A 19,240-nucleotide genomic window follows, 5' to 3' on the forward strand; every position below is an offset into this window, starting at 1 on the left:
GTTTCACGAGCAACGCATCAATGCGAGGCCTCGTCTGTTGCGGATACTCAGCAAGTATCTTGTCGTACATTGAGACCTACCGAAACGTACGTATGATAAATGAGGTGAGGTTGGACTGCAGGTCAAGAACTTCTTGGGATGCGACGTTATATTTTAGGCACCAATCGCGAATGCATGCATCTAGGTTGAAATGGCTGGAGAAGTGCGCTCCCAGTATGGCGAAGCTAACGTCAGGGATCACAAACGCGCATCCGTGCATGCACCGGAGACCGATGTCTAGCGTTATCGACCGGAGCCCATACAAGGCGATGACAGTGTTGTTCACTGCGCGCAGAGTGGGCGTGAATTACCCGTGTTGGCAATCTGAGGCCGTGGTGGGAACGATAGGCAGCTCGGCTCCGTTGTCGACGAAGATGCAGGTGCTGGTGAATGCTGTTGATTGCGAAGAATAAGCGGCTTACAAGAGGCCCGATGTCGCATGCAGCCGTTAGCGACTGGGCGGTGCGTTTCCAGTCCTCGAAAAGTACTGGGTGCAGCGACCTGGTTGTTCGCGAACGCGACGGCGGTATCAGCCCAACTTCCGCCGCGAGCCTCTAGGTGCGCTGCTAGACTGTGAAGGCAAATGGTTACACCGGAGTTGGTTTGCAGTGGTGCCCCCTAACGCCAGCCTGCACAGTGCACTGGTGATGAGGATGACTGCTCCCTCCAGGCGCGAGAATCCGTCTCATGGCTCTGAGACTCTAGCAGCGGCGATAGGTGACTGTGCAGCAGACAGCAGTCGCAAATGCCGTCAGCGAGTGCATCTAGCCGATCTAGAGTGGTCGCGTCAAAACCCGCAAGAATCGTGCGTGCGGACTGTGGGATGCGTTGCAAGAACCGGCCGCCCGAAATTGGAAGCTGGCTCTCGTTTGCGCAGTGCTCACCCCGTAAATGGCACAAGCGATGCAGGAGTTGCGACGGTTGTTGTTCGTCGAGTTTGTCGGATAAGAGTTGTTGGAGACTACTGTGTCACGAATGCTCAAAGCTCTGCAGGACCATGCGTTTCAGGTTGTCGTAAGCTGTGGCCGAGGGCGTACCCATCCACAAGTCGTTAACGGCATGGGCGATGTCGCAGGCGCTTTCCAATCTGTGAAGTGATGCGCCAGAGTTGGCCTCAACTTGCATAAACCGAACTCGGGGATTCTTGCGCCGAGAGCTGGGAAGCTGAAGCTCTGCGGTGATGACAGGAGACGTAATCGTGGCATCATCTCTCTCAGCAAGAATAGGAGGAGCGTCATTCATAGCTAGTGTTCAAAAACACGTAAACGTCCTTGGTCACCACTTGTTGGGAGCTCCGAAAAAAAAAATTGCCGGAAAGGTCAAAACTCTTCGCTTTAAATGAGGCGCGGCCGGCTCTTTTAACGTTCCTGAATTGCAACCGAATTTCTAAAGCTGTTTTTTTTAGAGAATATCCATTAAGAATTTTACTTGCCTGTAATAATGTCACATATTTAAAAACGTCGCCCCTTTATTACCGGATCGATTGAAATCTTGTTAACCTATGGCATTTTGAACGATAGGAGTTTTTGTTACAAGGGTTGCAATTACCTCAACAATCATTTTTTCTCCGACAAATGCGCCATATTGTCACCTCCCACTTCACCTAACTATGATCGCGGCTGTTTTGACAGAACACCTAAGGCTTTGTAACATATTGTACGCTGGTCACAAACACTCCTTATATGCACACTGCCGCTTGCATACGCAATTCACTGCAAGAGTTGTAATTAACGCTGTAAGCTTTCCCTACATGTAACCTATAACGTTACCATATCACTTCTATAAAGAGGCCCTTTATTGGATCATCAAGTACACCGAGCATACCTAATGCGATCCATGCAACAGACCCAAGAAGCGATCCACAAAAGCGACATTCGCGCGTGCTGATTGAGTTTTATCTTGGGTAAACAGTGCGACACAGAGAAGTTCAACCTGTACAGAATTGGTGGGACAGATATTCAACGACAATGCCATCGCTTCCTTAACGCTTGATGCGATAGTGCTATTTTCCCAAGATAAAGCAAGAAGTTAAAAAGCAAAGGTTCAGTCATTACATGGAAAACTTCTAATTCAGCAAAGGATTGCGGTAGTTTTGCCACACATTGTAGTTTGCATACACCTAATTTCTACAATATATAAAATAGGCGTCGCGCGGAGCAATGTCGGGAAATGTAGAAGTATAGCCGTTAAGAGTCCTGCGACAGCTTCGAAAACCCATTCTTCACGAACTTTTCTTAAAATGCACATGACATGCATTTAACAGCTCACAGAAATTTGGCGCGGCATTTTTTCAATTTCTGGTACATTTGATCTATGTGGTATTTCTTGTTCTGCCAGGACAGGTAGCTAAATCCTTCACCATTTTCAAGAGCGCTTGCACATTTAATTATTATAAAATTACGCAATGAAGCCACCTAAATTGAATATTGTCCACGCAGCGCCAATTATGTGGTCCTAACTTTTACTATATACAATCAAGGTGACTCGCTATGTCCACAAAGGACACCAGGTGAACCTCACATCGAAACACCGAGAAAAACAAGTGCTAAATATTTATCTTTATTACTAATAATTAGGCCGAAAACGTCACAATTTTTCAACTCAATTTACTTAGGATTTCCCTATTTCGACTAACTATAGATTTGCGTATCGCGGATTTATCGCAGGACAATCACAAATGTAGCTGACGACCACTGGAATTTTCGAAAAGCTTATATAAATTTTTTTTGCGACGCCTGTATTGTATCCGCACGTATTTTACATCGCTCACCTATTTTTCTTGGTGATCAGATCAACTCTCCTATGTTTGATTTTGTTGGTATTTGCAAGTGTGCTAAATCCGTGCGCAAAATTTTGCAGCGCTCGAAAACCCTTATATACTGTGGAGAACTTGAAAATGTAATTTATTGTTCAGACAGTAAACATCTCACTTTCTTCAAATGTTGTCCTAAGTATAAATCCATAGCCTAGCCGATGGTTTCAGCAAATTTGTGGAACGCACTGTTTGTTCAGGACGCTGGGTAGCCTAGCGGGAATCCACCATGTAACGCTTTTCGAGCACTTGGTCTAGAAATGCTTAAGAAATGCTCCCTTTTATCCATTTGCAACTAGCCTCATACGTGAATTCCCTGCAGTCGTGCCGCCATGTCTACATGATTATGCCTCTATCCCATTCGTAGTTACGCCGCGGCAGCAGGCTAGATTTTCCAGTAACCGTAAAACCTTTTGGCATAGAGCAACGAAGGCATAATTTATTCCAAGGGCCACAATTACCTCACAGAGCTTTAAGTTTTCCTGTGCATTACTTATAAGTTGGTCGTTGGTCTCTCAAGATATAAGCAGCGTGCTTTGTTTCGTTCTTGGAAGACACCGGTAAAAGCAACTGACAATTTTACGATGCATAAAAAATGTAACAATTGAGGGTTGAGTAAATGTTTAAAAAGCTTCGAATTCGCGCAGGAACGTGACAATATTGCTAAGCGTCGCACTTAACATGCCTGCTATTGTTTTTAGGTTGGTTTAGGTTAAACAAGATATTCCGCGAATAAGGCTCTCCAAGAACAAATTAATTTTGACAACACCCTGCTTAGTTTTATCGAGAGTGACCATGACCAGATGAAAGCTCGCCATTTCAGCGCTACATCTGCAGATTGGATTTACTCCTTTGATTATAACTAATGATATTAGGCGCTAGCCGCCAGAACAGGAATCTTTAGGTGACATCGTTTAAAAGTTGTCCCTATACTTGCTAGCCGTGACAAATGCATAATTTTTATGGCTTATAACCACAACACGTTATTTATTGTTGCGGGGATTGTATGCAGCGCTCGGTGACCAACGATTTCCCTTCGTGTGCACGTTCAACATCTTCCACTGGAAGAAAGGTGTGCCTATACCTGATGATGGCCTCTGCGACGTCATCCTTTTGGACTCCTTGTACAGAAATAACAAGAATACGTTCTTCAGACAGAGTTACAAGCATAACTGGACCCAAAAGGTAAAAGATTTCATCAGCCTGAGATCGCATTACACCAAAACCAAGGTTGGCCTGGGTTTCGACGCCTAGTAAGTACACATACCCAATATGCTTTGCCTCATTGATGCACAAGCATGAAATGACGAATTCATTAAAAATCCGGTGCCTGTAGCAGCTAAACAGCACCTAAATTCCCATTGGCTGACACGGCACGGCACATGCCCGCCTCGACCGAGCAGAGCGCACGAAAGGGCACACGTATACGGCCGCGTCGGTGCCCCAGTTTGCGTTATCCACGCGTTCCTTGCCCGTGCATGCTATATTCTGCGTTCTAACGTCGCCTCGATAATAGCTTTAATGACATTATGTAAAAGCATAACAGGTTAGAAAAGAAAAACGTTGACGGTAGCGAGTTTTGCAACGGCGACTCCACGTTCAGCAGCCGCGTTCCTTGCCTATTGGAGGAAATCGGCGCTTCTTGGATAGCAGGCTTGTGCACTATGCTTATTGACATTATGCTACTCAGATCGAATTTTCCGATGCCTAGCTCGGCATGATGGAAGCGGTGATGCGAAAAGCACCTTGGCTTACTCGGGAACTTTCCCATAATATCTAATGGAAGTGGGGAAGGTCGCGTGACGTCATGTATCGAAGGAAACCGGCCTCAAGGATAGGGTGGCCTAGCGTCTGCACGCACGCGCTTGCCCGCGAGGAGTTCTTAATCCAAAGGACCGCTAAGCGTTCACTTAGACATTAGTGCTTTCGCTTTCACAATTCATAAGAAGTGCTTATGTGTCTTCTGATTTTTTTATATCCATGTCTTGATACTTCAATATAAAAGGTGATGAAGTGGCAATAATAGCCGGGGGAATACGCACAGAGACTGAATATACTTGTAGTCGAAAGTGGCATTTCAATGCTCCATAGCGAAACGTGTACTTGTTTATCTTTTTCGGGTGACGGCTTTTCACCGTGTAACAAACGTTATCGCTGAGCGTGGGACGCACCCGCGTGCATTGGAAATTTCTCGAATATTCTGTAGTCACCAAAGCTTGTCTAATTTCATTTCATTTGTGATCCCAATTGTGTAGAATTTTCTAGAATATGCGTGAGCACCAGCAGTCACTCTGGAGCCTTCGATGACTGCCGTATAAAAGCCGCCGCGCTTGACCGGCAGATCATATTTCGATGATCGCTGACTGCTTGCCGCTATCGTGTTTTAAGTGGAGCCTGCTGTTTTGGGCACAGGATTGCCCAATAAAATTTAGTTTCGTTTTTCACAGCATTGCCACTGTATTATTTACCGCCATGACTACGTGGAAACATCAGTAGTGCAGCTTATACACTGAGGTTGATTTTGTCTCTCACAACTCTCACTTAATTATCCTTGTCATCGCCGCCTCACTTTGAGCTATCATCGCCGTTCTAGATTAGGTTGCTTCTGTGACTCTGCTTCTCGGCTTCTCTGATATGATGAATGCTTTACGTAAACTGGCGAATGTTTGTAATCAGGCAGAACATGGGTGCGACACGAATGCCGTTGAACATTTACCAGTCGGCTAGCCTGCTTGGAAACGTATACGACGACGAATGCATGAGTCCAGGACGGGCCTTCGCAGCGTCACTGCATTCGAAGACTGCGGGCAGCGCTGACAGTACGGCAGCTATTCAATGCGAGTTGAAGTTTGATTATCGGGCACAAGATCGGCAGAGAAAACATAATAAATACAATAATGCCACCAAGCATATTTCTGACGTATACCTTGGTTACACAGAATTACACTAGAACAATGTTTTCCACTTCGTTCGCTAAAGGGCAATACGTGCCGTTCACAGTGCTCGAAGGGAAATTTCCTTAATGCGGACTTCAGTGAAATTTCAAACTCATTGTTTAATAAAACATATGCGTAGAATCCATTGATGGAAACACCAATCGCAGGTAATAAAGAAGCCGCTTTCGTCCTTTGCTCACCTGCGAATCCACGACGATTGCCTTTTCACGGGGAAACGTCTACGGCCGTGTGATGAGAGGCACCTTGCTCTGCCGGCCGGTCGGTGCGCTTTCGCATGCAGAGCGCTGTACGTTGTGGGGGCGGGAACATCCCGAAATACATTGTTATAAATACATTATCTTTACGGCTGCAGAAAACACTGGCATTTGTCCTCTCCAGCACTTCAGCTCTTTCGAGATAGACGTAACGTTCCGCGCCTGTCCTGGATTGACACGCGAAAATCCAGGAATGCCACAAGGTCCACTTGCAGCGTCGCCATTTGGCCCCGTAAAATCGACTCATACATGTTGCAGAGCCAGACTCGTACAGCCGCAGAAGTGTCCTGCGCAGTAGCAGGGAACTTACATCGGTGAAGAGACGTCATCAGCGAATGGTGCTGCATTCTTTTCATTTGCGCCAAGATTCCCGTACGTTTCAACAGCTTAGAGACATCCGGCTGGTCGCTTTCGAATACCCTAGAGTGCCCTGGCGCAGAGTCCTTTTTTCTGGCTAAGGGAAACTGAGCGTTCGGAAGTTATCACTCTGTTTGAATGACAGCGTTGCACCGTAATTAAAGATGCTCGGAGGTGCTCTCCGCTTCCAGCCAGTAGCGCGATCGAGGTCCGACAAATTCCGTTCATTGCACAGAGAGCAGATGTATTTTACATTTTGGCATACTTTTTCGAGCTATATTGCCGAGAGGGCTTCTCTTTCTGTAAATCGAGTTGACACGTGGCAATGAGCAGCCAAATGTTTCATTATACGTAACTTAGACATAGCGCGCGCAATGCATTCGAAAATTATTTGTACAACAATGACTATTAGAACGCTATATGAGATAAGAAGGAAAGATCGCGGAATAAGTACCCTTCGCTAAGGCTATCGCCCGCAAGTTTTCGTGCCCCAAACTGATTGTTTCGAGAGCAGCGTTCCAAACAATGTAACGCACAGGGCAAGTCACGTGGCCAGCTGTCGCACTACGTCTAGTGGTATACCGAAATTCGGAAATAACGCAGCATTGCAATACGTATCGCTCTGCGAGGACAATTAAAATGTCTTTAAACTAAAATTTTTGCATTGATTGCTTTCAAAAATCATGCACCAGAGGAAGGAATTCAGACCAATGTCTATGAACATACACGGGGTATCGCAGCCAACGCGGGTCAGTGTAATTATCAGGAAGTCCTAGGGTGGTACTAATATTATTTCATTAGTATTTGCATAGGGTTAGCACTAAAATTCTTTCTGCTATCAGGTAAATAGATAAAATTGAATGAATGAATAAAAGAAACGTGACAGACGCTAATGTATCCTTACTTTATTTGAAATTACTTGTAAGTGCATTCAAATAAGAAGTCATTACCTTAAAAAAATCCAGCCTAATTCAACTTGCTTGATATAGCGGGAATTTTAATTTGCCTTATGCCGGAAAACTCCACCTTGACCTAGTTTAACCCTTCATAACCTAATTTCAGGTGAAGGACAGACCGGTTTTTGTTGTGAGTTTTTGGATTTGTCCGACGCCGTCGCTGTTCACCGTGGATTTCGCACTGTGAACTGCAGCAACTCCCGCTCAGATATTGACCACCTCACATGGCCACGTGGGTTTTGTTACCATCGGACTATAACAACCAACGCCGGCTTTTTGGCTGCATGTAGAATATATTGTTTCCGCATTAAGTAAGAGTATATTCTCGTCAAGCCGAATGACAACTTGTATGCCGAGTGGGCCAAAATCGCAATATTTATTTTGCAGCATTCAAAATTTTTCTCAGGTGATTTTACTGCTTTTCAATCTAACCGGAACGTGCATCTCACGCGTCCCCGCTGTTCCAGTGTACAGAAGCAGCGTTCCCGAAAGGTGTTTCAAAAACCTCTACGGCAGCGTTGGCGACCGTGACTTTGTGACAATGCAGTGGTGCACCGCTGAGCTGTAGCTATATGAAAGCAGCGGGAATAAACTGCCTGGAAAAGCAGCGCACACAGAATTAAGTCCGTGACAAGGCCAATGAATGAAATGAAGCAAAAACAGTGTTTTCTTGCGGTGTTATACCTGGAACTTGTCACGTTAACGCAGCCATCCACGTCACCCAAGAACTATCGTTAGTGATTTGGAACCACTTTCGAGACCTGTGAAATTGTGCAACTGAGGCGCACAGGCGAGCCCGCACCTCGCTTCTCTATTGGCATTTCGCGCAGAACACTTCAAACGCGTTCAGTGAAGCTAGGGAAATGTGGCCAGCTGGCAACTTTTGAAAATGATGTTTTGGAAGGTACTACACAGTTTCACATTCAACCTTCTCCAAATATACCACCATCAATGTCAGTATAAATGATAATTTGGAGTAGATGACCAAGCAATAATCCCTTGTAAACATTCAACAACGGCGCAAAGGCAGCACCACCACAACATTGCTTGTCCCATCATTGTATGTCGAAGCTCCCCCCTCCCCCCCCCCCTCTCCCGTTTCTTCCTTATGTTGACCCAGCTTCGCTGGTACATTCAAAATTTAGCGCTAAGGCTATTTGAACCTGTTCTATCACACGAAGCAGCTTTTGAAATTGGCGGAGCAGATCTTGCAGTTTGTCACAGAAGGGAGTATTTCTTGTAGGTGCTGCATCATTGATGAAGTGATAAAATATTTGGTGATACATGGCTGTGATACACAAACCAAATCGAAGGAGATAAGACTAGTGCCAGTATGTGCATCGTAATTTGTGCCCCTCTTAATAATTTCTCCTATGTGCAAAATTACAAAGTGACAATGCTCTACTCGTTTCAGCAACTCCACGTTTCAGCGAGAATTTGAAGACAATAATGCTGACCCTTTCATCAAAAGATTCTATGACAACTCGAATATTACATATTTTGGATTACTCGACGTAGATAGCGATGCCTTCTACAACAACCACTCTTTCATTAGAACGATAAATCCCGGGAGGGTAAGTCTGCTTTTGCGTTACATTATTGCAAGAGGGATTTAAACCAAAGCTGTTCAGGGCTAGTTCACCCAGAATTGTGTCCGTATGTAGGCACAATTTTGGAGTGCGATGAGAGGGCGCAATGATGGCCCAACACCCGATGGAGGAGAAGCAAGTGTTAAGCACTCGCTCCCCATACATGAGCAGATCCCGAAGATATTCCAATGTCGGGCCGACCCGCGGCGGAGGTGAAGCAAGCGTTGAGCACATATCAACCCGTAGGCACGGCCATCCCGAAGATGGTACAATGCCGGGCCGACCCGCGGCGGGGCTGAAGCAGGCGTTAAGCACTCACTCCTCATGCATGTGCCGATCCCAAAGATACCGCAATACCGGGCCCACCCACGGCGGAGGTGCAGCAGGAGTTATGCCCTCACTGCCCATGCGTTCGCCGATCACAAAAATAGCGCAGTGCCAGGCCGACGCATGGCGGAGGTGAAGCAAGCGTTGAGCACTCACTCCCCATCATCATCATCATCATCATCATCATCATCATCATTGTCATCAACCTGGTTACACCCACTGCAGGACAAAGGCCTCTCACATACATCTCCCACTGCCCTGGTCACGTACTAATTGTGGCCATGTCATCCCTGCAAACTTCTATATCTCATCCGCCTGCCTACCTTTGTGCCATCCCCTGCTACGTTTCCCTTCCCTTGGAATGCAGTGCGTAAGCCTTAATGACCATCGGTTATCTTGACTCCTCATTACGTGTCCTGCCCATGCCCATTTCTTATTCTTACCTCAACTAAGATGTCATTACCTTCCGCTTGTTCCGTCACCCCATCTGCTCTTTTCTTATCCCTTAACGTTACACCCATCATTCTTCTTCCCATAGTTCGTTGCGTCGTCTCCAATTTAAGTAGAACCCTTTTGGTAAGCCTCCAGGTGGTTGCCCCGTATGTGAGTACTTGTAAGACACAGCTGTTATAAACTTCTCTTCTGAGGGATAATGGCAACCTGCGGTTCATGACCTGAGGATGCCTGGCAAACGCACCCCAGCCCATTCTTATTCTTCTGATTATATCAGTCTCATGCTCCGGATCCGCGGTCACTACCTGCCCTAAGTAGATGTATTTTCCCGCCGTTTCCAGTGCCTTGCTATCTATCGTAAACTGCTGCTTTCTTCCGAGACTGTTAAACATTACTTTAGTTTTCTGCATATTAGTTTTCAGGCCCACCTATCTACTTTGCCTTTCCAAGTCAGTGGGCATGCATTGCAATTGGTCTCCTGAGTCACTAAGCAAGACAATATGGAAACGTCTACTTATCTTTATCGGGCAACTACGTTTCGCCACCTAACAAATGTTATCGCACAGCGCCGAACGCGCCTGCATGTATCCGATGTTTCTGGAAAGTTATCGATGCTTCTATCCGCTGTCTGTGGTCGGCGAACCTAGCGTTATCAGATTTCATCGCTTGGCGCGAATGGTGTAGAACTTTGTGGAAAGCACGCAGGTCCCAACGATTAGTCTGGAACATTAGATGACTGCTGTATAAAAGCCGACACGCTTGACCCGCTGAACTGATTTTCGACGATCGCCGACCGTGTTCGCCACTACCGTTGTGCTATAAGTATAGCCTGTTTTGGTGGGTACAGGTTCGCCCAATAAAAGCTAGTTTTGCCATTCACAGTACTGCGACTGTGTTCTGCAACGTCACCACCACGTGACATCTGGTGGAGGTGCTTTTTCTTGATGTACCGGAAGGCCCCGACAAGGCGTGATCCAAGACCGGACCGCAAAGAGAACACCAACGTAGTCCCTGACCATCGAGGAAGCCGCCGTCTTCAACAGATGGCCCCGGAGCACGGACTTCTACCTGAGAAGACCAAGAAGATTGTTGCCAAGGAAACCCCATTGGCAGCCCCAGGGTCCCCCATCGTGCTGCAGCAGCCCGGGGAACCACCGAAGTTCCGCGGTTTCACATTTGAGGACCCGGAAAGCTGGCTGGAAACGTAGGAGAGGGTAGCTATGTTTAACAGCAGGGCAAGCGACGACAAGCTGAGACATGCCTATTTCGCATTGGAGGACGCCGCCAGGACGTGGTTCGAGAATCGAGTAGCCACCTTGACGACGTGGGACCTGTTCCGAAGCGGCTTCCTGCAAACATTTACAAGCGTCGTGCGAAAAGAGCGAGCCCAAGCTCTACTGGAGACCAGAGTGCAGCTGCCGAATGAGACGATCGCGATCTTCACTAAAGAAATGACCCGTCTGATCTGCCACGCCAATCCGGAAATGTCAGAGGAGAAGAAAGTCCGCCTACTGATGCGTGGTGTAAAGGAGGAACTTTTCGCCGGAATGGTAAGAAGCCCACCGAAGACCATCGACGAGTTTCTTCGTGAGGCGACGAACATCAAGAAGACACTGGAATTGTGGAACCGGCAATTTGACCGACGCACTAAGGCAACAAGCTACGCAGGAGTTTCATCAATGGCCACCGACGATCTGCGCGATGTGCGAGACCATCCGGGCAGTCGTACGACAGGAGCTTCAAAGAATCTTCCCTTCATCGCAGCCTCAAGTGACCTCACTCACCGAAATTGTAAAAGAAGACCAGCGATTGCTCGGATTTGCCGAGGAACAACCACAAAAATCGCAGCCCCAGCCTGAAGGGATGACCCACGCCGCCGTCGCCCGCCGTCAAGGTCCCCCTCCACTACCGCGCCAGGGCCCTGTAAAGCCGCAATTCCGTGGACCACCAGCGCCGCCACCAGCAGGCCCACCCGTCGCCCAGCGCCGCTACCTGAGGAAGACAGACGTTTGGCGCACTCCTTACCACCGCCCGCTCTGCTACCACTGCGGAGAAGTGGGTCACGTCTAGCAACGATACCCATACCGGGAGATGGGACTGCGAGGTTTCGCCGTCAACGCTCCGCGCCCCCTGCAAGGTGAACGCCCTCGCGATATTGCGTACTACCTCGCCGCTACTCAGTGGAGCTCTCGACGGCCGTCGCGTTCGCCACCACCAGGCCGCTACCTGTCACCGCGGCGCTGACCATAGACTGGCCCAGCCCGGGGCAGGTCAGCGAGCCCATATACGGAAAACTAAAAGCAGCAACCGATGGAGGTGCGGTTGCTGTTCGTCGAACTGACGAAGATCTTCCGCCGCCGACGAAGACACAGAAGAAACTACCTCAACGACATAACGACACGCCGCCGTCCCGACGAAGTCTCGAAGCAATGAATACGGCGACCAAAGACGATTTGACCACGTGACGTTCCAACTTCAGTTCAACTCGACGCAGCCGTGATCCGACGCCCAGGCCTCACTGCAATGCCAGACAAAGTACTACCGACCTCGACGTGCTTCTCAACGGCTACGCAGTTACCGCCTTAGTGGACACTGGGGCCGATTACTCCGTAACGAGAGGACACATCGCCACCCGGTTGAAGAAAGTTAAAACTGCATGGGAAGGCCCTCAAATTCTAACCGCAGGAGGACACCTCATTACGCCGACTGGAATCTGCACGGTAAGAATTACCGTTCATGACCGGACTTACCCTGCTACCGTCGTTATCCTCCAACAGTGTCCACGAGACGTCATTCTCGGCATGGACTTCCTGAACCAACACGGTGCAATCATAGACCTGAAGCCAAAATTGATAACGCTGTCCGAAGATCAAGCGATACCACCGGAGAGCTCTCGTAGTCACCACACCTTAAGTGTGCTCGAAGATCAAGAGGGCATCCCGCCTCGCTCGAGCAGTTATTTCGGTCGGCATAGAAACACCAGCTGACGTACATGTCGTCATCGAACGCGACCAACGTCTACAGATCGACCGTGATATTTGCGTCGTTAGAGGAATCGCTCGACTGCACGGAGGAAACACGAAAGTGTTGCTGAGAAACTTCAGCCAGGAGTTCAAGCACATCAACAAGGGCACGACGATCGCATACATCGAGGAAATTTTGGTGACCAGCAATGCGTTTGTCCTCTCGGATTCTGCCGCATGTACCCCGACGACCGTAGTTCTCAAAACAGACTTCGACATAAATCCAAGTCTCCCCATGATTAAGCAACAACAGCTGAGAAGCTTACTTCAATGATACAAAGAGTGCTTTTCAACGTCATCAAGGATTCGGCCAACGCCAGTCCCAAAGCATCGCATAATAACCGAAAAGTCTGCTCGACCACTCCGCCAGAGCCCTTATCGCGTTTCTACACGAGAACGTGAGGCTATAAGGCAACAAGTCGACAAAATGCTGCGTGACCACATCATCCAGCCATCCAAAAGCCCGTGGGCATCTCCTGTATTCTTGGTGAAGAAGGTCGGAACCGTACGTTTCTGCGTCGGTTATCGTCGTCTGAACAAAATCACGAAAAAGGACGTATACCCTCTCCCACGAATAGGCGACGCATAGGATCGGCTCTGCGACGTTAAATACTTCTCGTAGGTGGACGTCAAGTCTGGCTATTGGCAAATAGATGTCGACGAAAGAGATCGCGAAACGACCGCCTTCATCACCCCAGACGGCCTCTCCGAGTTCAAGATTATGCCATTCGGACTGTGCTCGGCGCCTGCAGCGTTCCACCGCGTGATGGACACGGTTTTCCCAGGATTGAAGTGGCAGACCTGTCTCGTATACTTGGATGACGTCGTCGTTTTCGCTGGAAATTTCAACGGTCAGCTTAGGCGGCTTGTAACAGTACTAGAGGCCATCAGGTCATCAGGGTTTACTCTGAAGCGGGAAAAATGCCGCTTCGCTTACGATGAACTTTTGTTCCTAAGCCACGTAATCGGCAAATCTGGCGTCCGTCCAGACCCGCAAAAGACAGCTTCCATCGCACAGTTCCCGCAACCCATCGACAACAAGGCAGTGCGTAGATTCCTTTGCATGTGTGCCTACTATAGGCGCTTTGTGAAGGACTTTTCATGCATCGCTGAGCCGTTCATACGTCTAACTAAATGTAATGTTGAGTTCAAGTGGGAAACGCCGCAGGCTGATGCATTTGAAGAACTCAAACGACGCATGCACTCGCCGCAGGTAATTGCGCACTTCGAGGAGTACGCCGGTACAGAAATCCATACCGACGCCAGTAGCCTAGGCCTCGGTGCCGTTCTAGTCCAGAGGAGAAACGGAGTCGAATAGGAGATAGCTTACGCTTGCCGGTAACTGTCAGAAGCGGAAGGCAACTATTCTACGACCGAAAAGGAATGCCTCGCCATCGTTTGGGCTACAGCTAAATTTCGCCCACATCTTTATGGCAGACCATTTAAAGTCGTCAGCGACCATCACGCGTTGTGTTGGAAAGCGAATATAAAGGATCCTTCAGGACCACTGGCGCGATGGAGCGTCAGACTTCAAGAATACGACACCACTGTAACCTACAGGTCAGGGGCGAAAACACTCCGATGCCGATTGCCTATCCCGCGCCTCCATTGACCCGCCGCCGCAACATAACGAGAATAACGACGCCTTCCTTGGAATGATAAGCGCGGAAGACTTCGCTGAACAGCAACGGGCAGACCCGGAAAAAGAAGGCCTCGTCGAATATTTGGAAGGGGGTGCCGACGTTGCCCCAGGGCATTTAAGCGCGGATTATCTTCCTTCACGCTTCAAAACAATTTACTCATGAAGAACTTCTCACCAATCCGCGCCAACTACCTTCTTGTTTGAAGTAGTAGCTTAGCGCAAATAAATCCACGGACACAAGGAAGACAGACAAGGACAAACGCTTGTCCTTGTCTGTCTTCCTTGTGTCCGTGGTTTTATTTGCGCTAAGCTGCTACTTCAAATATGGACGACCAACTAGCTCAACATGCAACTCTTCTACCTTCTTGTTGTTCCGTCGGCGCTGCGTCCAGAAGTACTGCGCGCCCTATATGACGATCCGACCGCCGTGCACCTCGGCTTCTCCCGGACGCTATTGAGGATACAAGAAAGGTATTACTGGCCGCGCCTAACCGCCGACGTTGCCCGTTACGTCAGGAGTTGCCGAAACTGTCAGCGACGCAAGAAACCACCCACAAGGCCAGCCGGATTACTACAGCTGATGTAGCCTCCTTGCCGACCTTTTCAGCAGATCGGGATGGACTTGTTGGGACCGTTTCCGACGACAACGTCCGGAAATAAGTGGATCATCAACGTGGAAATAAGTGGACTACCTCACCCGCTTCGCTGAAACTAAAGCTCTGCCGAAAGGCCGCGCAGCCGAAGTGGCAAAAGTTTTCGTCGAAAGCATTCCGCTGTGACATGGCGCCCCCGAAGTCCCCATCACCGACAGAGGAACGACCTTTACAGCGGAGCTCACCCGAGCCATTCTGCAGTACAGTCAGACAAGGCATAGAAGGACAACTGCCTACCACCCACAGACGAATAGTCTTACGGAGCGCCTGAATAAAACCCTCGCCGACATGCTAACAATGTATGTCGACGTCGAACAGAAGACCTGGGATGCCGCCCTGCCATACGTAACTTTCGCTTACAACACGGTGGTGCAAGAAACACAGATCAAGCGGTTTAAGGTGGTTTACGGCAGGAACCCGACGACGACGCTCGACGCCATGCTGCCGCACGTCACTGAGGAGGAGAGTTTTGACGTCGCTACCCATCTCCAGCACACCGCAGAACCCCGACAGGTCGCCCGCCTACGGATCAAGAACCAGCATCATACCGACAGCCGACACTACAATCTCCGACGACGCTTCGTCGAGTACCAGCCCGGTGACCATGGTTGGGTTTGGACCCCAATACGTCGACGAGAACTCAGTGAGAAACTATTGCGACGTTATTTCGGACCCTACAAGATCATGCGAAGTGTTGGCGAACTGGACTATGAGGTCATGCCAGACAGCATTTCGCAGTCATGACGGCGCCGGGCACGATCTGAAGTGGTCCACAAAGTGCGCCTTAAGCCCTTACATGGACGCTGACGAATATCCTTATTTTGTTGTTTTCTTACGAGTGCTTTTCTTTATCAATTTAGTTTGTTGGGAGCATTGGGTGGATGCTTTTTAAGAGGAGAGTATTGACACATGTACTTATCTTTGTCGGGTTACAACGTTTCGCAGCCTAACAAATGTTATCGCACAGCGCGGGACGCGCCTGCATGTATCCGAAGTTTCTGCAAAGTTATCGATGCTTCTATCCGCTGTCTGTTGTCGCCGAACCGAGTGTTATCTGATTTCATCGCTTGACGCGAATGGTGTAGAACTTTGTGGAAGGCTCGCGGGTCCGAACGATTAGCCTGGAACATTAGACGACTGCTGTATAAAAGCCGACGCGCTTCACCCGCAGATCAAATTTCCGACGATCGCCGACCGTGTTCGCCGCTATCGTTGTGCTATAAGTGTAGCCTGTTTTGGTGGGCACAGGTTCGCCCAATAAAAGCTAGTTTTGCCTTTCACAGTATTGCTACTGTCTTCTTCAACGTCACCACCGCGTGACAATATCATCAGCAAATCGCAAGTTACTAAGGTATTCTCCATTAACTCTTATCCCCAATTCTTCCCAATCCAGGTCTCTCAATACCTCCTGTAAACACGCTGTGAATAGCATTGGAGAGATCGTATCTCCTTGCCTGGCACTTTTCTTTATTGGGATTTTGTTGCCTTCTTTATGGAGGACAGCGGTGGCTGTGGAGCCGCTATAGATATCTTTCAGTATTTTTACATAAGGTTCATCTACACACTGATTCCGTAATGCCTCCATGACTGTGGATGTTTTAGCTGAATCAAACGCTTTCTCATGATCAATGAATTAATATATAAGGGTTGGTTATATCCCGTACATTTCTCTATCACCTGATTAATAGCGTGAATATGGTCTATTGTTGAGTATCCTTTACGGAATCCTGCCTGGTCCTTTGGTTGGCCGAACTCTGAGGTGGGCCTGATTCTATTCGCGATTACCTTAGTAAATGCTTTGTAGGCAACGGACAGTAAACTGATCGGTTTATAATTTTTCAAGTGTTTGGCGCCCCCTTTCTGTTGGTTTAGGATTACGTTAGCGTTCTTGCAAGATTCCGGTGCGCTCGAGGTCCTGAGGCATTGCGTATACAGGGTGGCCAGATTTTCCAGAACAATCTGTCCACCATCCTTCAACAAGTCTGCTGTTACCTCATCCCCCCAGCTGCCTTCTCCTTTTTCATATCTCCAAAGGCTTTCTTTACTTCTTCCGGCGTTAATTGTGGGATTTCAAATTCCTCTAGACCATTCTCACTCTCCATACCCACGCCAAAGATGAAAATGGTGCAATGCTGGGCCGACCCGTGGTGGGGAGAAACAGGCGTTAAGCCCTCAATCGCCATGCGTGCGCCGATCCCGAAGATACCTCAATGCCAGGTCCATCCGCGGCGGAGATGAAGCAAGCGTTGAGCACTCACTCCACATATGCACACCTATACTGAATATTGCGCAATGCTGGGCTGACCCAGAGCGTAGGTGAAGCAGGCGTTAAGCACTCACTCACCATACGTGCGCCGATCCCGAAGATAGCGCAAAACCGTGCCCACCCATGGCGGCGGTGAAGCAAATGTTGTGCAGAGGTGAAGCAGAGGTGAAGCAGGCGTTAAGCACTCACTCCCTATGCGTGTCCCGATCCTAAGGATAGCGCAATGTCGGGTCCACCCACGGTGGAGGGGAAGCAATCGTTGAGCACTCACTACCCATGCGCACGCCTATCCCGAAAATGGTGCAATGGTGGGCCGATCCGCGGCGCTGTTGAAGCAGTAGTGAAGCACTCACTCCACAAATGCACAGCTTTCTCGAACATCGTGCAGTGCTGGGCCGACCCGCGGCAGAGGTTAAGCAGGCGTTAAGCACTCACTCCCCATCCGTGTGCCAATTCTTAACATAGTGCAACGCCGGGCCGACCCGCGGCAGTGATGAAGCAAGCGTTGAGCACTCACTCCACATATGCACACCTATCCCGAATATTGTGCAATGCTGGGCCGACCCGTGGCGTAAGTGAAGCAGGCGTTAAGAGCTCGATTCCCATGCGTGCGCCGATCCCGAAGTTTGCGCAACACCGGCTCGCCCGCGGCGGAGGAGAAGCAAATGTGAAGCATTCACTCCCCATACCCACGCCGATACAGAAGATAGTCCGATGTCCGGCCGACGCGCGGCAGAGGTGAAGCAGGCGTTTAGCACTCACTGCCCATGCATGCGCCGATCCTGAAGATAGCACAATGCCATCCCGACCCATGGCCGGAGGTGAAGCAAGCGTTGAGCACTCATTCCCCATACGTACGCCTATCCTGAAGATGGTGAAATGCCGTGCCGACCCGCGGCGGGTTGAAGAAGGAGTTAAGCACTCTGTGCTCATACGTGCGCAGGTCCCGAACATATTGCCGTGACGGGTAGACCCGCGGCGAAGGTGAAGAAGGCGTTAAGCAGTCACTGCCCATACGTGCGACGATACCGAAGATGGCGCAATGCGTGGTCGTCCAGTGGCGTAGGTGAAGCAGACGTTAAGCGCTCAGTCTCTATGCGTGCGCCTATTCCGAGGGTGGTGCAATGCCGCGGCGACCCACGGCGGAGGTGAAGGAGGCGTCAAGCGTTCACTTCCCATACGCGTGGCCATCCCGAAGATAGTGCAATAGTGGGCGACCCGTGGCGCAGGAGAAGCAGGCGTTAAGCACTCATTCCCCATACGTGCGCCGATCCCGAAGAGAGTGCGATACCTAGACGACGTGTGGTGGAGGTGAAGGAGGCGTTAAGCACTCACTCTCCATGCGTGCGCCTATTCCGAAGGTGGTGAAATTCTGCACCGACTGGTTGCGCAGGTGAAGTCGGGGAGAAGAGGTTTATTTGCTCGTTATGCCAGAGCACTGCGACCGGGAACGGGAAGACATCCCGATGTCCTGTCTGTTCGAAGACAGTCCTGTCTGTTTTTCGTCTTGTGTTTTTCTTCTTGTGTGCTCTCACTTTTTGGCGCTTATTCTATTGAAAGCTATGCACCAACTAGCCCCACAACGTGTTTTACTACAGCCCGAAGCACTGTCCAAAAAGACGCCAGAAATAAACAGCGCGAGTCGGGCCGCGTGTTGGCGATGCGGCTCTGCCTTGAGAGGCGTCTTCTTGTTCACACTGCAACGAAGGTGTTCACCTAGCAGAAGGGTCACTAGTTATAGGTTGTAGCGCTAGGCTTAAAACAGGTCGGCGCTGTATCGTAACACGGAAGCAAGCACTTCTCGTCGTCGTCTTCTTTTGCACCTGCACACCAGCACCATGCCCACTGCCCAGTGCCTTCAGTACAATCACTCCCCGCCGAAAGAGTAGCCATCCTGGGGACCTAAGGACAG

The 19,240-nt window shown here is 49.2% G+C and overlaps 1 protein-coding gene across 1 annotated transcript in view; it reads left to right on the forward strand.

The window, feature by feature from the left end:
* Positions 1–19,240, forward strand: part of LOC139050073 (uncharacterized) — a 286,318-nt gene that overhangs the window by 139,945 nt on the left and 127,133 nt on the right. Inside the window, exons 11-12 of the mRNA XM_070526266.1 lie at positions 3,864–4,104; positions 8,790–8,949. Of these exons, the coding sequence (XP_070382367.1) occupies positions 3,864–4,104; positions 8,790–8,949 (401 nt within the window). The remainder of the gene's footprint in view (positions 1–3,863; positions 4,105–8,789; positions 8,950–19,240) is intronic.

Source organism: Dermacentor albipictus, chromosome 9 (assembly GCF_038994185.2).
Source record: "Dermacentor albipictus isolate Rhodes 1998 colony chromosome 9, USDA_Dalb.pri_finalv2, whole genome shotgun sequence".
NCBI classification, from domain to species: Eukaryota; Metazoa; Arthropoda; class Arachnida; order Ixodida; family Ixodidae; genus Dermacentor; species Dermacentor albipictus.